The 21,852-nt window shown below is 39.7% G+C and overlaps 1 protein-coding gene across 1 annotated transcript in view; it reads left to right on the top strand.

Moving 5' to 3' along the window:
• Positions 1-21,564, top strand: part of Shprh (SNF2 histone linker PHD RING helicase) — a 65,711-nt gene extending 44,147 nt beyond the window's left edge. Inside the window, exons 25-29 of the mRNA XM_032894981.1 lie at positions 12,110-12,202; positions 12,837-12,923; positions 13,539-13,717; positions 18,626-18,706; positions 19,758-21,564. Of these exons, the coding sequence (XP_032750872.1) occupies positions 12,110-12,202; positions 12,837-12,923; positions 13,539-13,717; positions 18,626-18,706; positions 19,758-19,854 (537 nt within the window). The 3' untranslated portion in view covers positions 19,855-21,564. The remainder of the gene's footprint in view (positions 1-12,109; positions 12,203-12,836; positions 12,924-13,538; positions 13,718-18,625; positions 18,707-19,757) is intronic.
• The last annotated feature ends 288 nt before the right edge of the window (positions 21,565-21,852 follow it).

Genomic DNA, 21,852 nt, shown 5'->3' with positions numbered 1-21,852 from the left:
TTAAGCTCCAATAAAAAAATAAACAGGAGTCAGTGAGAGGACACAGCAGGAAAAGGCACTTGCTGTCTAGCCTAACAACCTGAGCTCTATCCTGAGACCTGCATGGTGGAAGGAGAGAACAGATTCCCCAAGTTGTCCTCTGTCCATATGTGCACTGTAGCATGCATGTGTGCACACATGCACACACTCAAAAATACAAAGATAACCTCAAGATAGGAAAAAAACCTAATCCGTAATGGTAGACTCTTGAAAAACAGAGTATTAGCTTATAAAGTAGAGATCTCATTGAATCCAAATAGTTATAGGTTGGGCTGTTGAGCAAACTAACTGTAAGGGTGTGTGTGTCTTTATCTGGAATGGGATAGTTTAGGTGAGGTAAAGGAACATAATGCTAGATAAGACTTGAATGTATATATAGACAGCATATAATGAGTCTCAATCTGAGGTATATATTGATTTTAAATTAGGTACCCAAGTGCTGAACAAATGAAAGACGGTGTTACTAAATGATACCAAGGAAAGAGTTAGAGGGGAACTGAGTCTCCCGAGGATAGTGAGAATGCAAATTTATTTGTCTTTGGGACTAAAGAAAGGAAATATTGATGCTCAGAACACAAAGGAAAATAAGCATTTTATATTTAAAAGGGTTCCCAAGAAAGTAGTATGATCAGAGGACAGCTAGGCTCTAGTAACAGTGAAAAAGAACAATGTTTCCACAAGTTTAAAACAATAATCTATCTACATATGTGTGGTGATGATGATAATGGTCTTAAGGCACTTATTCTGCCAATAAAACATCCAAGATGGTAAGGACGTAAACGGGAGAGTGGATACACTGTGTGAGCTGTAAGGAGGTAAACAGGAGAGTGGTGGATACACTGTGTGAGCTGTAAGGAGGTAAACGGAGAGTACACTGTGTGAGCTGTAAGGAGGTAAACGGATACACTGTGTGAGCTGTAGTACAGTTTGGGAAGGGTTAAGTGAGGAAAGGATCATGACCTAAGACTAATGTAGTCTGTCTCTGAATTTCTTGGATGAATGTGTTATAAAATCATTTGTTAAGAAGTTGCAAAGTGGGGCTGGAAAGATGGCTCAGCTGTTAAAGGCTAGGCTCACAACCAAAAATATAAAATGTTGCAAAATGAGGTGTGTGATTGGAGCAACCCACAGACCAATCTTGAGGCTTTGTGGTCAGTGTTCTACTCCTAGAATTGTCCTTCCCGGTCCCTTCCACTTTCTCTATACTTTTGTATTTCTTTCCCTCTTCTCCTACGGGTGCTATCAGTTTTCTGGTTTGCCCACAGCCACAAATGGTGCTGGTGGATAAGATGAGGCAGCCCACACTTACACAGTGAAAACAGTAATGACAGCAGCAGGAGCCAATATGCAGCCGAACTCTTGCCGGCCCTGTGCTGGGAGGTTTAGCAGGAGGTTGGTGTAGCTGCCAGTAAAGTGCGCAGCTGTGGCACTGAGTCACTGACCCATCAGCCCCAAACACCTGTCCGTGTGTGGCAGCTTTCCTCTGCACAGTCCAGTTACGTCTGCAGCCCTGTTGGGAAGGAGATGTCAGTGCTTAAATGCTGCTAAGTTCTCTTGCTGCTGCATGTCTTTCATGGCTGTCTGAACACATGTATTAAACTGTCTTATCTGGAAAACTAAAAGTTAGAGACTTTAGTAAGGATAGTTTTTTCCTACCATTAACACAAACATGCTTATTTTTCTTTTTTATTAAGCATGACTAAATATTTTACATATTAGATAGGCCAGTCTCATCCTCTTCCACTTTCTCACTTTAATTCTTACCACATTTGTGTTTGTTTCTGTCTGCTTTTTCTGTCACCATTTGTGTCTGCCACTTCTGCCTGTTTTTACCTGTCACCTCTTTGACTCTGTCACATTTATACTCTACTGTCTGTCACTCCATCTTTCAAACATCTGCTTAATATGTTTTCAGAGTCTACTTTTCGGACTTGATCCCTACAACTTCTAAACCTGAAGATTCTTTTATTGTCAAATTTTGGTACTTAATAAACAATATGAATATGTAAGTTTCTATATCCTTAAGGTTTTTTCATTTCACTCTTAAGTATTCATACAAGAATTTTGTACATAGCAGACAATATGACAGCATAATAATGCTTAATCCTGTAACTTGCGATCATATAAAAGATATTCAGAGAATGCAAAACTGGTAATAAATAGCCTTTGTTATTTTGTTTCTAATGATATTTTTGGAAATAGGAGATTTCACAGTATAAGGCATGGTGTGGATTAAACATAGACATAAGATATTGAGCTCACCAGTATCCGTTTGGTGTATGCACTTAAATAAAAACTGTATCATCTGTAGCAACAGAGACAGTATTCCTAAGTGACCTTGGAACCTACTGGGCGTGTTACAAAGTAAACAAAATTCCCCTTGCAAGTTCTGACAACTGCAAGGCGCTTTGGATGTGGTGAAGTAGGCCTCCTGGCAGAACATAGTACCGTGTGGCCATGCCATGTGGCCTGTGTTTGGCAAGGTTTCGTACAAGCACTTCTGCTGGTGTAAACCCAACCCTGATACTGAACAGGATTCTAAGTATATAAGTTTCTATTCACTACAAAATATTAAGCATAGATAGACACAGCAAAACAGCTCCCTTGCCAGCCACCCACCACACGTGTACTATTACTTCATCATCTTACATTCTGAGTACCTCATAGTTAGCCAGTGTGCTTTAGAAATTGGCTTTTCAGACTCTGTCTCAATGAGATTGGCCTCATTGCAGATGGGTTATGATTCAGGATCTTTGGTTTTAACAAAGCATATCTACTAAGAGAAGTCTCATACAACTTTGTAGAGAAAATATTATATTTATATTCTAATTCCAAGACAGTCAGTACAGCAATAAGATGTATAGAATTCTGGGTATATCATCACACTGTGTTTTTTTTTCTTCCCCCTCCCCTCAAGTTATCAAAAGTTGGCTTGTACATACTTTCAAACATGTAATTAAACATCTGGGTAGAAAAAAACTAATTAAAAATTGTGAGTTTGGGGTTGGGGATTTGGCTCAGTGGTAGAGCGCTTGCCTAGCGCTTAGCTGGGGTTCGGTCCCCAGCTCCGAGAAAAAAAAATTGTGAGTTTGCTTAAAGTAAGTATACAATAACTTCATAAATCAAATCTATACCTAGTTGTATTTAAATGTGTGCATCTAAATATCTATATGAGCTACCATCTATATTATCATACATCAGTGTTAACTGGTAAATTGAAAATGGTACTGATGTGTTTGTTTAAAAGAGTATAAGTAGATGAAATTCTAATTGTCAAAAAGAAAGTTTCTGTTCGATGTCCCAGTTAACAGTTGTAGTTCTGAATAGTCAGTTTGTAGTCATGCTGAAGGTTGGCCATGCCATACGACAAATTGGACACACAATAGAGACTGAAGATGTAAAGTATAAATTACTTTTATTTAATTATCTCTTTGCAAAACATAGTCCTACTTCTGTCTTAGTTAGGGTGTTATCGCTATGAAGAGACACCATGACCAAGGCTGTACTTAAAAAGGACAACATTTAATTGGGGCTGGCTCACAGGTTCAGAGGTTCAGTCCATCGTCACCAAGGCGGGAGCAGGCAGCTGGAGAAGGAGCCGAGAGCTCTGCGTCTTGATAGGAAGGCAGCCAGCAGGAGAGTTCCTCTTCCTCACTGGGCAAAGACTTAGCACGAGGAGCCCTCACAGCCACCCACACAGCAGCACACGTCATCCAACAAGGCCACGCCTCCTAGTAGTAGGACTTCTCAGGGGCCAAGCATATTCAAGTACCACAGTCCTTGGACTGTTAACCCTGTTAGAATGTAAAGAGGCATTGTTCTTGAGATTCTCTACCCTGTCCTAAGCATTACACCTGCACGCAATAGGCACTCAGTAAAATGTGCCTGGATGTTATAAAGTATCTCTTTGATCCCAATGTGATTGTTAGCTTTTTTACAGATAGTAACTTATGTCTGAAATAATTCTGCAAATCGTGTTAAAAACTGGATCATGACTGTGAGGCCTCACGTATAAAAGACCGCACCCAGCCTAGAGAGAGTCTCCATTGTGCTTTGTGACCTGACACATAGATGGGTGAGGAAGCCAGCAGCCCTTCCTGCCTGTGCTTGAGACTTCTCCTGCTTTGTGAGTCAGTCAGACAAGCTTCAAAACATGACCGCTGTGCTTCTCGCAGCAGCATGGGTTTTACTTTGTGAACAGGGGTGAACAGAGAGACATGACAGCTCGGCACCAGGAAAGAGCTAGCTAGCCTATTCCAAATGGAAAAGTACAGGGTGAAAGTCAAAAATACCAAAATAGGAGCTGACTTTCTCCTGCACCATCATGGGAGCATTTGACCATTCCTGTGCACGTTACAAACCTCTAAGGGAAGCTATGGAAAAATATATTACCATGCAGTACCATCGCAGTTGTTCAAATTATTGACTAGAGAACATCTTTTTCCTGATCGTGTAGTAGAGGAAACTAAGCTGTGTCAATATGTCATCATTGAAATTACATTTCTCAGAGGAAACTTTCAAAAACAGCCTTAGGACTGTTTAATTCTCATATATATAAATTTTCAAAAATCACTCCAGGTAATGACTTCAAGAATAAAATGTTTCTGTGCTGTGAATGCCCCATATCTAGTAAAGGTAAACTTACCCTCTGTGCTAGGTACATATTGGGCATCCATAGGCAGTGAGGGTTCTGTACGTACAGTGGCCTGTAGAAGGAGATAATGTGTTGGTCCAGAGGCAGCTCACTGTAGTATGTGGACACGTGGTAATATCACTGGAGTAGTGCATTAAAAATCCTAGAAATATAGACCTCCCACTTCTTCCCCTAAAACCCAATTTATGGTTGATTAAAAAATACAGGAAGATAGTTCTTAAATGTTTAGTAGAAATAATAAAATAATGGAAAAATAAACATCTTGAAAGTGTCATAAAGTAAAAACTGGTGTTTACCCCCATTCTTATTTTACTCCGTTACTCTAGAGTAATATAAAATAAAATATTATTCTCACTTCACTCTAATCATGTGAATCATTTCTGATTTTAGTTCCAGGGATAGCCTGTATGACCATCAATACATATAAGTTTTTTCTAGCTGTGGTCAGAATACACTGGCTTTTCTCTTTAAAATATAAAGAAATTTGTATAAGTATTCTGCCTCCTTCCTGTTGAGTGTGTTTAATTTTTTTAAATAGATGTGTGTGTGTGTGTATTTAAGATTTATTTTATGTATATAAGTACACCGTAGCTGTCATCAGACACACCAGAAGAGGGCATCAGATCCCATTACAGATGGTTGTGAACCACCATGTGGTTGCTAGAAATTGAACTTAGGACCTCTGGAAGAGCAGTCAGTGTTCTTAATATAATTTGCTGATAGCCATGTTTTATTATATAAGTACAGATATATCTACATGCAGAAAAGAATAGTAGCATGTGCAGTGTTATAATGTAAATTTTGTCATCATAGGATCAAGTAGAAAGATTAAAGTTACACATCAAAGAATATCTTCCTAGTGTTATACCACTGAGCTTTGCCTTCAAATAGGTTTTCAGTACATTAAGTGTGTAATGGGATTCTTCTAACATTGGTTATATGAATGTATAATGTATTTGATCATTTTCAACCCCAATCCTCTCTTGTCCTCCCCATGCCTACTCATCCCCTTCATAGAATTTTCTAAGCACCCAAATTTTAAGCACCACCTAATTTTCTTTCTAATTACCTTTCTGTTTTCTAAGGCAACCTTACTCAGTATTTATTTATCCATGAAACCATCATTAACATTCTTCATTCTCTGTGTTAGACAGCTTCAATAAATTTTGCCAAAAAATATGAATGACCAGTTTTAGAGTTCTTAGCTTTTTAATCATGAATTCATTTTGCCTTTACTCTAAAGTGATATTTCCTCTACACTAAACTTGACTAGATGTGTTGCTTATATACTACACTCTACATTTATTTTACTTGCATGAAATATCTATTAATATGTAATAGGTATAAAATATTTAAAAATATGACTTCCTTATTTACGTAAGTAGTCTAAACACAAATGTCATTTTTTTGTTTGTTAACAGATCGTGTTGTCTTTCTCTGGTGTACTTTAGAACTTTTAACCTCTAAGTCTACAGGTGGAGTTAGCAGAGTCATTGGAATCCCTAAGTGGGGGGTGAGGAGGAATAGACCTTAAACTCACACTCATATTTCTCTCTCCCTCCCTCCTTCCCTTCCTCTCTCCCTCGCCCCTTCCTTCCTTTCCTCCCCCTTATGCCCCTCTCCCCCCTCTCTCTATCTTTGTCCTGTCTCTAAGTCTTTCTTCCTCTTCTACTCCCTACCTCTCTCCTCCACCCCACTCTCTTAACCCCACCCTGGTGATGTAAATAAAAAGGCTCGGTACTATGCTACGTGCAATGAGCTCACTGTTGAGCATCACGAATTTGGCATGCCCTACTTCCAGCTGTGAACCCCACGCTATTTACATTTATTTGAAGTTATTAAAAATACAAAGCAGTGATATTTTTTGTTTGAGTAATTTTATTTATTCAAATCAAGTCAAGTAGTCTGTTGATACTGCAGCAAGGAGATCTTGAATGTCTTCCACTTCCTTGCCTCTCTTTTTATAAGGGATCTCAGCAGATAGGAGCATATGTGAAGGAACCAGAGTTAAGTCAACTATGATGTGTCTTTCCATTCCATGCATGTGGTGGTTTGAATATGTTTGGCCCGGGGAGTGGCACTATTTGGGAGGTGTGGCCTTGTTGGAGTAGGTGTGTCATTGTGGGTGTGAGCTGTAAGACCCTCATCCTAGCTGCCTGCCAGTCAGTATTCTGCTAGCAGCCTTCAGATGAAGATGTAGGACTCTCAGCTCCTCCTGCACCCTGCCTGCCTGGATGCTGCCATGCTCCTGCCTTGATGATAATGAACTGAACCTCTGAACCTGTAAGCCAGCCCCAGTTAAATGTTGTCTTTATAAGTTATCTTGGTCATGGTGTCTGTTCACAGCAGTAAAACTGTTAGACAGAAGTTGGTATCAGGGACTAGGGTATTGCTGTGATAGGCCTGACCAAGCTTTTGCTCAGAAGACTGCGGATTTGGGGACTTTGGATTTGGAAAGCTATGGAATGCTTTAAATGGGGCTTAATGAGCCCTGCTATTAGGAATATAGAAGACTGTGTTGCTGTGAGTGATTTGAACGGTTTGAACTGTGCAGACCTGGCCCAAGAGGTTTCAGTGGAGAACTTCAGGATGTGGCCTCGAGGCTTTTTTTGTGATATTTTGATGAAGAACATGGCTTCCTTTTGCCATTGTCTGAAGAGTCTGCCTGAGGCTAAGGTGAAGAAACTCAGATTAATTGCCCTGACAAAGGAAGTCTCAAAAATGCCCATCATAGACTGTGTTTTCTGGTTAAACCACATAAAGAGCATTTTGAATAAGCATAGCAGGCTGATAAAGGAAAAATATAAAACATTTTGAGTATTAAAGGGGCACAGCTGAATCCTGTGTTCAAGGATATTAAATTGAATTAAGGAAGCGGTAATCTTGGTGCAAGATCCCAACCAGCTCAGTTCAGGTACAGGCATGGTGGTACATACTATAATCCCAGGAGACAGAACCGTGCAGATATCTGAGTTCAAGGTCAACTTAGAGAGCAAGTTCCAGGAGAGCCAAGCTTAGTCAGTGAGGGAGTTGGAACACAGAAAGCTGGTGATATAGAAAAAGGGGGGCCATGTTCCAGCCTGAGCAAGCAGCAGAACATGGCAGCTTCAGCCATGTGGCCCTGGCTTTAGAGTCAAGAATAGAAGGGACTACTGGGCAATTGATGCTGGTGAGCTGGAGCTGAGGAATTGGCAGTGATTAAGAAGACACCAGCATCACTGAGGTGAAATCTTCTGGGAAGTGTTTTCTGACAGCACAGAGAAGCTGTGTTCCGGAGATAGCCTTGTGCTGCAGCTGGACTTGGTAATGCGTAGTCACTCAGGTGGCACTGGTTTTGAAGACACAAGAAGGAGTCATGTGGAGCAGCTGAGGCTTGGCGCTGTGACAGGCCATGGAAGGCCGTTGGTGAAGGTGCAGCCTAAGTTGCAGTTGACGGACCAGGACTCAAAGGGTCATGCAAAGGACTTGAGGTTTGGCACCATTGGAGAGCCTATGAGCCTGTTGGTGAAGCCTAGCCGCAGCAGAAGACCCCAGCGTATTGGAGATGCCAGTGCCATGGGCTGACCACCAAGAACAGCAGCAGTGGAGTGAGGTCAACCAGACCCGAGATTGCTACAGATTAAAGATCTGGAAAAGTGATGTCAGCCCTTTAGAGAACCCCAGAAGATCATGTGTGGAACAAGAAGCTGTAAAGTTGACGTTGACTTGGAGACTCCCAAGATGTTAGAGATGCCAGAGCCTTTGGATACCTGCTGAGGAAAGCTGCTAATGGGGAGTGGAACCAGCCCAGGAGGAAGAAGTTTGTTGCAGTCAACACAGAAGAAAAAGGAGTTGAAGATGTGAAGAATGCTTTGATATCAGACATGGAGATGCAGAGTTTGGAGTTTGCCCAGCTGGTTTCCTGTATTTCTTTGGGGATCACAGTTTAGTGATTACATGAATCTCAGAAGAGACTGAACTTTGGACTTCAAACATTATTGAGACTGCTGTAGACTATGGGGACTTTTGAAGTTAGACTAAATGATATACATTATGTTATCTTTAGGTATGGCCTGCATCGAGTCATGGGCGTGAACAGGCCTATAGGGGCCAAGGAGTGAATGTAGTGGTTTTAATATAATTTGGCTCAGGGAGTAGAAGCTTTGGAGTAGATGTGCCACTGTGGGTGTGGGCTATAAGACCCTACCTGCCTGGAAGCCAGTATTCTGCTAGCAGCCTTCAGATGAAGATATAGAACTCAGCTCCTCCTGCACTATGCCTGCCTGGACATTGCCATGCTCCCACCTTGATGATAATGGACTGAACCTCTCAATCTGTAAGCCAGCCCCAATTAAATGTTGTCCTGTATAAGAGTTGCCTTGGTCATAGTGTCTGTTACAGCAGTAAAACCCTAACTAAGATACTGCATAAAGATTTTTTTTTTTTTTACTATCCTTGCATTCTTCTCTCCACAGAGCACCTTATCCCAAAATTGCATTAGTATAGCAGTTTTATTCTAGATGGGCAAGGATGGCCAAACTTCTAAGCCAGACACTCTCTCGTTGCATTATTGTTATAATTCTATTAGTCCACTAAACATGCGGCAGGAAACACTATTCTTTCAATCCTTTCAGCACGGTAAAAATTTTAACTCAGAATTTAAATTCTTAAGAGTTTTGCAGGAAAAATGTATAACTATAACTTTTTAATCTGATTAAAGTAAGTCATACCTATTAGAATAAGAATCTGCCGACATTTATGATTTAGAGTTATGCTACTACATGACATCTAGGCCAGATTTCATAGGAAATTCCCTTTGTTAGACTTTAGTGCTGATATATTTTGTTAACTTTTTATATGTTTACTTCCTACCAAAAATGTAGTTTATTCTCTATTACACTTAACAGGAAGGTTTGAGGCCATTTCTTTATCATTAACCATGTCACTATCTTGCCTGCTGACTTCATCTCTTGAGTGGAAAAACAGCAGCAGTAGCTATGAGCATAGTGTTTGAAGCTTTTGTCTTGTCCCAGTCCATGGAAGCATCACTCGTCCACAGCAGCCAAGTGCCCACACACTCATGACTGGACTAAGGAAGTGCAGTGCCACTGCTAGGAAGATGGCTCAGGGGTTACAGTGCACACCACACATGAGGGCATAGCTCAGATTCTCAGAACCCACACACAGCCGGGTGGGCATGGCAGCCTGCCTGATTCCAGCCTTGGAGGGTAGAGAGGGGATCCCTGCGGAAATCGGCTAGCAACACTAGCTTTCTCGGTGTGCTCTGGATCTGACTGGGAGATGTGCAGCCACACTTGCAGAGATCATTGTGTTAGTACTTTTCTGTGCCCTTTTTTTACTTCAGCAATCTGTTGTTGTCTAGAGCATTTTCTTTTGACTTAACGAATTACAAGTTTTTAATGAAGATATGTTCACAGAGGCAATGAACTTTCAACTTACCATCTTACAAGGCAAAGGACTAGCAGTGTGGCATGTAAGTAGAGTGTGGCCTTGCGAGTCTGAAGCAGGAAGAGAACTGGTGTGAGGTCAAGGTCAGCGGGGCTACATTGTGAGGTCTTGGCTCTGGTTTCCTCTGGAGAGACGAAGCTGCCTAAACACAGTTCTGACACTATGTACTTGTTCTGTTTGCAAATCTATGAAGGGCGTGAGGACTCAAAACAGAGCCATAGAGACACAGGGTCCCGGACAGTCCTTCCCACTAGCCTTTCCCCCTCTATAGTTCTTGGGAAGAGAGAGCTTTTGGTTTCTAGACACAGTTATTCTTAGTAATTGAATTGGGACTCAAATGGCTCAGAACCTATGTGGATTTTTTTGAGAACCATTGAACATCTTGAAATGTTGCTTATAAAAATTTTTTTTTTCTGTTTTCTCTTGGTCTTTGAGAAAGAAACAGCTCACGAGATTAAAGGACTCATGTTTATCCTGTACTTTGCTTAGCGTATATTTCTTACGTGCGTTGGCATGAACCTGCATGTGGTGGTAAGAGGACAGTGTGTTTGTAGGTTAGAAGGATAGAACTCTGTCTGGTTATCAGGCTTGTCAGCGAGTGCTTTCCCCACTGAGCCGTACCGGAAGTGAACCGCTTTCCCGGTGGCATGTTACAGGGTATATGAGTGGCTCTGTTCGAAGGTCGGAAGTCTCACTTTGTATTCATTTCCTGTTTTCTCTTTATTATGAAATCAGTAGTATGAGATAGTGCAGTCCCCTTAACATATTTTAAACCTTGTATGTATAATTGAGATGCTGTTTGTCTAAAAAGTAAATATAAGTTCCTTATGTTAACATGCAAATTTTTAGCCTTTTTTTTTTCTTCAAAATATTGTCTTCCCATTAAATTAGGGTAGCTTTCTTCCTTGTTTACCTGGTATTTTTTTTCCTGTAAAAATAAATATATTGAGAGCATTGAGGAAAGGGTGAATGCTGCTGTGGCAGTCCGTTTGCATTTGGCTTGTCCTCTTCTACACCTTGATTTAGGTCATAGTAGTGTGCATGTTTAAGATCTGAAAAGCCATTACTGATTGCTTATCCACTGGGGCTTAGGTTAAACACACTGACCATGGGTTCATCATTTGTTTATTCCTCAGGTTTTAAACCACTTTTCTATTTCCATATTCCTGTGATGCAACAGTTTTGAAAGATTGAAAAAAAAAAAACAAAAAGTATCTTGTAAAGTGACTCTATCTGCCTGTGTGTTAGTGGACATCTTGTGTCTCTGTCATTGTCCATGGTCATGCCATTGCAAAGAAATTGTATTCATTGGTTGAATCCTTCAGTTTTCAAGGTGCCTTGAGTTTTCATTCTTTGTATTCTTACATTTCTAATCTTAAAACATCTGAAATGAAGGGAATAGTGAGGAAGGTTTTTTAATATCCATTCTACTTCTTTATTGTAACAGTATTTAGTAGCTATAAAACCTAACTACACTGTGTGGTATCAATATTGTATGACTTTCTAGAATGCATTTGTGTTCAATTAACTGGATGTAAATTCTTTTAAGAAATCCTTATTCTTAGATTTGGGAGACACGGGAGACAGTGCATGACATGGCATGGGTGCAGAGTCAGGGGACAGCATGTAGATAATGACTGTCCGTTCTGTGAGCTCTGGGAAATCAAATTCAGGTCATCAGGCTCATGCCAAGCATGCTTGCCTGCTGAGCTGTCTACTTTACACACCTTGGTGGTAAACTCATTCATTTCTGCAATTAGACAGTAAAGAAAATTCCCAGTAAACAAAGTAAAGATTAAGCACATATATATTTGCCAAGTTTTTATATATTTATATATGTATATAAAATTGTATTTATATAATTGCTCTGTTATATATAGTTTGAATGAAGTGGTTTATACCAATTTTCTTTCCTTGCTTAACTAGGTTTTGTTTGGTGCTAATGTATTTTCCTCTTTGTGTTCAAAGGGTAGCCATTCTACAAAAGTGGAGGCTGTGGTCAGAACTCTGATGAAAATACAACTTAAAGATCCGGGGGCCAAAGCGCTCGTTTTCTCAACGGTATAATCAAGGCTTTCTGCTTCAGTCTAGCTGGTCTTCTGCCTCTAATAAGTGTCTATCTGAGTACTACTTATAAATACCTGCTGATATAGAGCTAAGACTCAGAATTAATGCCATTTCTTTCTGTGTCCTTATGTTTAGAGAAATGTGATGATACTTTATAAAGGCAGTTCCTATCACTACATATTTTTATTAAAATTAAATTTTAAATTGATGTCATTTAGAGATATTTTTGATATTTGAAAAGTTAGAATCTGTAACCTTCAAAGATTCACTCACGAGTGAAATGGTCTATTTAAGAAAAAGTAGTTAATGTACTATAAGTAAATTGTTATTTATAAATATACTAAAATTCTAGTTTTACATTTAAAAAGATGAACTATATCTATTAAAGACACCGCTGTTTTAAACGTTTTCAGTGATGTTTGTATTTTATTATATTACTGTTCTACAGTATTTGATGGGGAAGTGCTGTCCCCACAGAGCTGGTGTTGCTGGTTCCTCTGAGCGTTTGGGTTTGCTCACTTAACTGAAGTATGAAAGATATTGTGGCTTAATTATGATTTATTCCCTCCTCAAATCTCTCTGGCCGAAAGCTGTGTGTAAACACTTTTTTCTCACTTTTATGTTCTAGTGGCAAGATGTGTTAGATATTATTTCAAAAGCTCTCACGGACAACAACATGGAATTTACACAAATCAGTCGCATTAAGACATTCCAGGTGTGTCAAATTTTCCCTTGTGTTTTTAACAGATCAGGTGCAAACTGATCCTACTGTTTTCTAGCTGCCTTAGTTTATCTTCTGTTCTGAACCCTATAAGAAGGTTTTAAGTTCTTGATTATTTATGAAATTAACATTTTAAAACAAAATAAAAAATACAATAGATATTTTTTATCTAGACAATCTAAAGATTCTCTCTCTCTCTCTCTCTCTCTTTCTCAGAAAAAAGTACATGTGGTTAAAATTTTGTTTATATCAAATTTAATAGTCACACCTCTAATCTGATACATACCACATACAAGAACAACTGAAAATACAGTAGATTCCTATCTTACCTCACATTAATTTCACATCGTTTTCTTTTCCCTCACTTTCCTCTACACTTGCACAGTTCAGTTTTCATGTAACACATATATCTGTGATGTTACATACCACTACATGCTATAAAAGCAAAAGTGTATGATTATCTTCAAAATCAAGAAAAACAACTTTCCAGTTCCAAAAGTTGGTGGATTAGCATTTAATCTTCACTGCCATGTTCATCTTGAGCTATAACATAACTGCTCTTATTTTAATCAATCCAGCTAAAATTAAAATGTACCTTTCTTCTTTTAGGAGAACCTTTCAGCATTTAAATATGATCCCCAGATCAATATTTTGCTGCTGCCCCTGCATACAGGCTCTAATGGATTAACTATCATTGAAGCCACTCATGTCCTCCTGGTGGAACCGATATTGAACCCTGCCCATGAGCTTCAGGCCATTGGGAGAGTGCACCGAATTGGACAGACAAAGTAAGGGCTAAAGTTGGCACTTATTATCTTGCTTCAGGTTATGAGGAACTAATTCAACATTTAAATTCTTTATTTATGTTTATCATACCCTGTGTGTTTCTTAAGGGTACATTACCTGAACTCTCCCTTACATGAAATGTTTGGGACCAGAAATTGTTTAGGGTTTTTTGTTTTTGGATTTTTTGTTTTTGTTTTATTACAGCCTGGAGTGTTTGAAGAAAGGGTCTAAATTTAAACATAAGATTGATTTATGTTTCTTTCACCTTGTACATCATCTGAAAATAATTTTATACATTATTTTTAGTATTTATTTTAGCTACAACCGATCACATGAAGTCAGATGTGGAAATTTCCACTATGTTACATGTCTGCATGCTCTGTGGCACTTGGATGAGCGCGCGCGCACACACACACACACACACACACACACACACACACACACACACACAGAGAGAGTGAATGAACCAATAAGTCAATGTAGTTAAAGATGGTTTGATTAAGTGCAGTAATAAAGTCATTATTTATGATATGAACTTCTTTATCCAAATACTAGATTGTGAGAATCAGTAACTTGGCTTCCTAGTTATTACCTCATGGGTATTAGAGGCCTTGAATGTCTGAAGACACACAAACACACACACAAACCACACACTAAGCCCTTATTTAGTACGTATTACTGAGCATTAAACTATGTCAGGCACTGTGCTACATGCTAAAGATTCCAATCATATAAGACATAATCTATTCCCATCTAGAAACACACATAAAAGGACACTGTGTAGCACAAGTAAAAGATGATTTAAAGTTTATGAACAAGAACAATATGCTTTGTGTTCTGAAGAAAGGCATTAGGCTGAAGTTAGGCTAGAAAACTATTGTGGAAGAGTTGCGTGTATAGAAAATAAAGGGCAGATAAGCTGACATTTCCTAGAATTGTAAGCAGTTTGGAACTGCTGAGGTAAAACACGAGAAGTAGTAAATAAAGTTTGACATGCCAGAGTCAAAAATCTAGACTGTTGCATAAACTTCAGCTTGAAACCAATACAGCTTTAATTTTAAGAGAAAAAGAGACAGATTCAGTACTTAAATTACTTTTCTCATTGCTGTGGCAAACATCACAAAAGTAGCAAAGGAAGGGCTTATTTGGACTCATGGTTTTGGGAGTATAGTGGGAAATCCAGGGAGGCAGAAACAGGAAGTAGATAGTCAGTCGCATTGCAGCCACAGTGAGGAAACACTGACAGATGAGTGCTGATTCTTATTCTTGACCTCAGCTGTCTACATTCAGGATGGGTCTCTGTACACATGTCTTAAACCTTTGTGGAAATGCCCATATAGATGTACTGACAGTTGTGTTTCTATGGTAATTTTAAATCTCATCAAGTTGATGATCAAGATAAGCCTTTGCACTCTTCCAAAAAACCCTAAATAAAATGTGGCAAAGTAGCATAACTAATCCATACAGGGTTCTGAAGTCCTCCCAATGTCATTTAGAGTGCAGTTGAATTTAGTCTACGTGTAAGTGCAGGTATGTGCGTGCAGTCGTGCACTGAGGGCAGAAGGCAGTTCTCCACTTCCATTGGGGAGGCAACCGTACTTGCACTTTGGTGGTTTGCATATTGTAGGTTAGCTGGCCTCTAATATGCTGCATCTCACTAGGCTGGAGAGCCTAGGCTCTAGGCTAGGCTGGAGAGATGGCTCAGCGGTTAAAAGCACTGGCTGCTCTTCCAGAGGTCCTGAGTTCAGTTCCCAGTGCCACATGAGTGTTCACAACCATCTATGACGGGATCTGATGCCCTCTTTTGGCATGCAGGTGCATATGCAGCATAAAATAAGTATACAAAGTAAAAAAAACCTAGTGCTAAGGTTAAAGTTTATCAAGCACGTTTTACTAGTTAAGCCATCTTGCCAGCCCTAAACACTGACCTTTTGTTATACCAGCATTTTCCTAAAACGTAGATGGACTTGTCTCAGACTTAGAAGCCTAAGGCCATTAAGACCTTTGCTTCCCAGGAAGTAGCCTTTCTTTTCATCGTTAAGAGACTGCCTTAGTCCTCAGTCTTTGCATCCTTTCCTTCTTCCCAGTGACAGTGTAGCCTCCCGCAGAGCAGAGCACCTCGTTCCATTATCACCTACGAAGGTGGTGTTCATCGGCCGCACACGCACGCTTCCTCCAGAGTTCTTTTTGCAGAGCACTTTCTCTGGGCCTTGTACAGTTTCAAGCATTTGCTATAACCTTATGCACTTACAGTCTGCTTGTAAGCAGATTGCTCTGTGGACGTGAGTACGCAGGAGATCGAGGAGGTAAAGGGTATAGTGTGAGGGACCTTCAAACCTCACGCAGGGTGGGATGAAAACAGCCCAGATGACTTGGAAGCCTTAGAGCAGCGCACATCTGAGCAAAGCACGAAAGAGACTGGACATACAGCCGCACTAATAGCCTAAGACAGTCAACATCAGCGTGACGTCTGTAAGTCAAGAGCGGCAAAGAGCCACAGTTGCTAGACTGAAACAGGTGGGAACGGAGCTCAGTGGGGCTTGGGGATCATGTTGGGCCCTAATTGAGAAGCTGAAGCAGAGGAAGAACACATCTAACTTGAGCTTTGAAACAGTCGTTCCGAGTCCTGTGCAGGCCAGGGAGTGAGGGGAGCAGGCCCGCCATTTGCCTTGGTGATTGATGGTAGGAGGTAGCTTGTGTGGTAGCAGCACTGCACCCAGTCATAGTGCCAGGCTCTGGGTTCATTCTGGAGCAGGCCTGGCAGTGTCTGAGGGCATAGCTAGCGCCCGGTGGGTGTGAGCAGTGTCGTGGGCTTTGGCCTAGACAGCCGGGAGGACAGACAGCCTTTGGCTGATAAAGGAAGCCTGAGCTAGAACAGATTCAGGGGCCAGAACAAAAGTCTGCTCTAAGCAGGTGTGAGATCTTACTGGCTGTCCCAGGTACGCATGTTCAGAGACTGGGAGAGGAGCCAGGCCGAGGCTCACACTGACATCAGTAGCATGTAGTGGCATTGTTAAGCTATGAACATGAGTGGTATTATTAAAGGAGAAAAAGAATAGTGATGGGATAAGACCTAAATAAATTCTGGCACACGTAAATTCAAAAGCTCTGGGAAAAGGAAAGACACCAACACGCTTAACTGTCACCTGCTGCAAATTGTCAAAATAAAAATCTTACTATTGGAGTTTGACTACTAGTTTTATTTAGAGCATGATCAAAAGCGGTTTAAATGGAGCAGTACAGGCTTAACTATTTATAATGATATTTTGTTCAACTCTAGTTCACCAGACATAAGTAGGATTGCATAGTTATGACGTGGCTAGGTAGACAGTGGTAGGCGCACCCTGCTGCCTCCCTGTCCACGTTTTAACCATGGCTCCCCACGCTGGCTGTGCAGCCCACAGGAATAGGATTTTGAGAGACTTTGTTGCAGAATAAAAGAAGAGAATAAGATTAAAGATTATTTCCTTTTTGTTTTAAATGAAAAAATTAATTAGAGAATGATTTGTGTAGAAATAGAAAAAGCCCATGTTTGGGCAAGAGGACACAGGGCCTGTCACTGTCAGCCTTCAGGCAAGGGTGTGCCTCTCGTAATGGCTAGAAGGGCATAGTGTTTGTCCCTTTATTACAGTGGAAAAAAGTGTCCTTTTTTCATCCCATTTGTCCTAAATCCTACCTCTTCTCATATTCTCAAGAGACTGCATCGTGAAATACATCACATGAATATGTCTGAGTGTTAATCATGTTTAAAGTGGCACTCCATTACAGTCCACCTCTGCCTCCTTGATCTCCTTTTCTGTCAGCATGTCTGTTTTGGTAGCTACCCCTGAGTGAAATGCCACTGAAATGAGGCTTAGAGTGTAATTGGTGGCCTACTTCCTGTAGTGGTGCAGTGGTTCTTTTTACCCACCCTCCCTAGTTGTTAGTTTACCCAGTGCCCTGGCACCAAGTAGTATGTGTAGGTGGACAGCCTTCATGGTGTGTCCCTGAAACTTGAAATTACCGGCTTTATATATCTAGTTGTTATCTGTACATGTATCTAGGAACTTTATATTTTCCCCCAGGATATCCACTAGACATCTCAAGTTTGGCACAGGTAAAGCAAAACTACATTTGGGCTACCCTCAGCCAGCCCAAGCTTTTCTCATATTTTACTGTGACTTTTATCATCTATACTTGCTCTGACAGGAAATCTATGACTTTTCTGTATGTCTTATATTCAGATTATTTTAGTCTTGATTTTTGTACCTCAAAGATATTCCTTATCTTTTGACGTCTTATCTCACTGACAAGAGGCGCAATCCATCTCTTCTTGGCAGGATGACTTCAAATCTCTTCCCTTCCTCCACAGCAGCCAGAGCATTTCCACAGTGCAGTGTAGCATAAATCAAAATATGCATAACCACTGGAGCACATTTCTTTATAACCACACAATCCAGTTCCTGATCACATCCTGCAGGACTACCATTTATGATCTGAACCCTGGCCACCTCTAACCTCATGTTGACCTGTTGCATTTATAACACATGTGTGCCATACTAGCCTGCTGTTGGCCCTGGAAACTTTTTAGCTTTTCCCAAGCGTGTGCCCATCCCACTAATGGACATGAACATTTGTCTTCTCTCTGCATGCTCTTCCTGATCCTCCTGTGCTTAGTACCTCATTCCCTTCTCTCAGTTGAACTTGTCCTGCATTATCCATGCAACTGATTTCTCATTTCCATGAAAGTGTTAGTTCATGAAGATCACATTGGCGGTTTGCACTGTAGACCTGTCCCTGACCACAGTCATAAAGTCCTGCCACAAGTGGGCACCAGTGGACTAATGGATGTAGCATGTGCATGTAAGGTCATTTTCTACTCATTTGTCTTAAGGTAGTCTTTAAACTTACAATTATTACTTGCCTTCTAGACCTACTATTGTACATAGATTCTTAATTAAAGCAACAATAGAAGAGCGGATGCAGGCAATGCTAAAGACTGCTGAGAGGAGGTAGGTAACAGCTCATGGGAGGGGTTCCCCATCATTCGAGAGTTTTAGATCATCCTCTCCAGGATGACAACAAATGATGTAAACACCAACACTGTTTGTAAAAACCAAAGAAAAGCTTTCTATCCAAAGTATGTCCCAGTTAATGCTTTGGACATCCTATGTTTGGCATAAGTTAATTTAATAGGTTATAATATGCAAAATTATCTGGCTTATCTTTGCCACGTTCAATTACTTTTTAAATGAAATTTATTGTTCTGACTTACCTAAATTTTTGTCTGATATGTGTGAAACTAAACACGCATCTATGTCTTATAGTTTATGCTTACCAGTCACAGGTCAATTGAATTTACAGTCTTGGCTGGTGATTTGTGTCAGATCCATAGGCATCAGAGTAATAGAATGATCAGAACAGTCTGAACTTTAGGACTTGGCCTTGCAGTCATTAAACTTGTAACATTTGCATGGGAATTTTCCTTTAAAGTCATCTTGAAATAAACGAGTACCTTCTTCCCTCCCTGTTGGATGGACGGATTGGAAGTCACCCAAAGAGAGATGATATGATAGCTCTTTCAAAGGGATGGCATCTCCAGGGTACTTTGTAACAGAAACATTCTCAAACCAGAAATTCCATACTCTGCGCTAACAGGAAAGGTGCCAGTCATCCCAAGGGCTTTTCATCTAAACCTGAAGGTTTTTTTGTTTTTGTTGTCACATGCTGCAGACATCAGTGATTTTTATTTCAGTTTCTTAAAATAATATTAAATTTCGGCGAGTTTAGAACCTGCTTGGCACCAGTTGTCAGATGTCTTTTTTTCTGTTTTTTATTTGTTTGGATTTTTTTTTTATTAATTCTTCATAGAAAGCGTTTTCTGACAAAGCTTCAGAATTATTTGGCATTTTCACTGGTTTTGACAAGATGTAACAATTACTGTCTACTTCTGGCTCAGGGATGACCGCTACATGTGGTAGATTTGTGCCTCCGTTTATTGTCACACACACAGTCACTAACTCCTGGCCATGCCTTCTCACTGTGCCTCTGGAAATCTTGCAGCCACACCAGCTCGTCTGGGAAGCATTCTGAAGCCTCTGCACTGACCGTGGCTGACCTGGCAGACCTGTTCACCAAAGAGAGTGAGGAGCTTGAATGAAGCGCCATCGCGTCATTGCACGGATGTTCAGACTTAACTCTCACAGATGTAAAGCAAGGTTACAAAGTTAAAATCAGTAACTATTAGTAGATACTATTTTAAGTTGAATGAATTGATTTTGTTATACACCAGCCTAGTAATAATTGGCAATTGGTTCCTTTTCAGTAAACCTATTTCACACCATTTACAATGAATTTTAATTTTACACTCCTACTGAAACATTTACTTTTTGTTCTACATGTATATCTATAACTGATAAGGCAGAGGAATTTAAAAAAGAAGGTATTAAATAATTTTTCATTAGTAGATAGATGTTTGTTATAACAAGACAGAATACATAAGAAAGAAGGTAAATTAGTCTAGTTTTGTATGACCTGACCTACATAGCCAGTGTAAATGACATTTTTGAAAGGGCCTTCGGCATCTTTAGCTTATGAGTCATCATTCTCTTCTCGGTAGTGTTTTAAGAAGACGCTAAACTATGATAACTAGTTGTTTGCATGAGTTTAAACTGTAACACTCTCTTTGGAACTTTAAGTAGTACAGCTCCTGATCATAAATTCTTAGGTGGTTATTTTGTGTTTTGTTACTAGCCGTCAAAATACTGAAAAGCTCATTTTTCTATTATGTTTAAGCGGTGTCATTGTTAGTGTTTTAAGTGTATTAACATTTACCTACAGTGATCTCTTTAATCTTTGTAGTGAGTTCTTTTTGTGTTTTAAGATGATGTATCTGTAAATATGGCTTTTTTAAAATCATCATTGTACTGAATTCTTTTCCTGTGTTCCTGTAACTAATCATTTTAGCCGGTAATTATCTAAGTTTACAGTAGAGATTATTCATTTCAGTTACTCTGTCATTAAGTATTTTATCTTACTGCAAGAGAATGCTGTGTTCACACATGCATAGAACTATAAGTGGTTAAACTGTCTCTTCTGTGAAGACTTCATAGATGACTTTGAAATCACAAAATAAGAAGTAGCTTGTATCCTAGCCCTGTGTTGAAATATAAATGTTCTTGTTTTCCTTCCTTTAGCTGTTGAAGTTTTAAGTGACTCTCGAGATTCATTAGCTCCTACCTAACTGCCCAGGAAACTGTACTAGAAATAGTCCCTGGGTCTCCTTCATCCATTGAGCTTGGTGCTTAAGCTAAGGTGCATTTTCCTATCTGGTTTATAGGTGACAGTTCAACTGAGGAAGACACATTCTGGGTGCTTATTCCTTAGTTGAAGGGAGATATGCATTGGTTCTTTTATATGAGATTAAACATAATATTTTTACAGCTCTTTGACATCCATGAAGAGCTTTTCTGTGTATTAATGTAGTTAATATTCCCAACCGTCCTGTGAAGTGGACATAATTAAAGTCATTCCTGTTTTGAAGGTAAGGAGCGAATGCTCAGGAGGAGTCTTGGCTATGATATGTAGCAAATAGACAGAGAAGTCCAGGCCCTGGCTTCATGTCTGCTTTTCTTCCACCAAATCGTGTCACGCTGAGGTCCAGAAGCCTCGGAGGTGTAATTTAGGGGTGCGATTGTTGAGGTATTTCTTTTTCCTAATATTTCATGTGCTATGTTCTAGGAAAAGCAATCTGATATGCTTCAATTAAAAAAATAACATAAATAGATATCTGTACTTATTAGTATTAGAAAAACTACTCTTATTTATTTCAGTAAGATACCTCAAATAAATATTTTAGTGAAAAATGAAATTGTGGATTATTTAATTTCCAAGCTTTGGATCATATGAACTTTGGTTTTTATTGATTCAACAGATAGTATCAAGTTGCCAGTTCTACAGTATCCATATTTTATTTACATTTGTTATTCTAAACAATTGTGGTAATTCTCTTACTTCAGAACTAATGAGTACACATACATAATTTCCACATCTTGGCTGCACACAAAAGAAATTTTGGTTTCCTTTCTCCGAAATATCACAGTATGGGTACCGTGCTAGTAAGTCACTCAGGATAAGTGAAATGCCCAAGCCTTACAGT

This window comes from Rattus rattus, chromosome 2, assembly GCF_011064425.1.
Source record: "Rattus rattus isolate New Zealand chromosome 2, Rrattus_CSIRO_v1, whole genome shotgun sequence".
NCBI lineage: Eukaryota > Metazoa > Chordata > Mammalia > Rodentia > Muridae > Rattus > Rattus rattus.
This window is presented reverse-complemented; position numbering and strand designations above follow the sequence as displayed.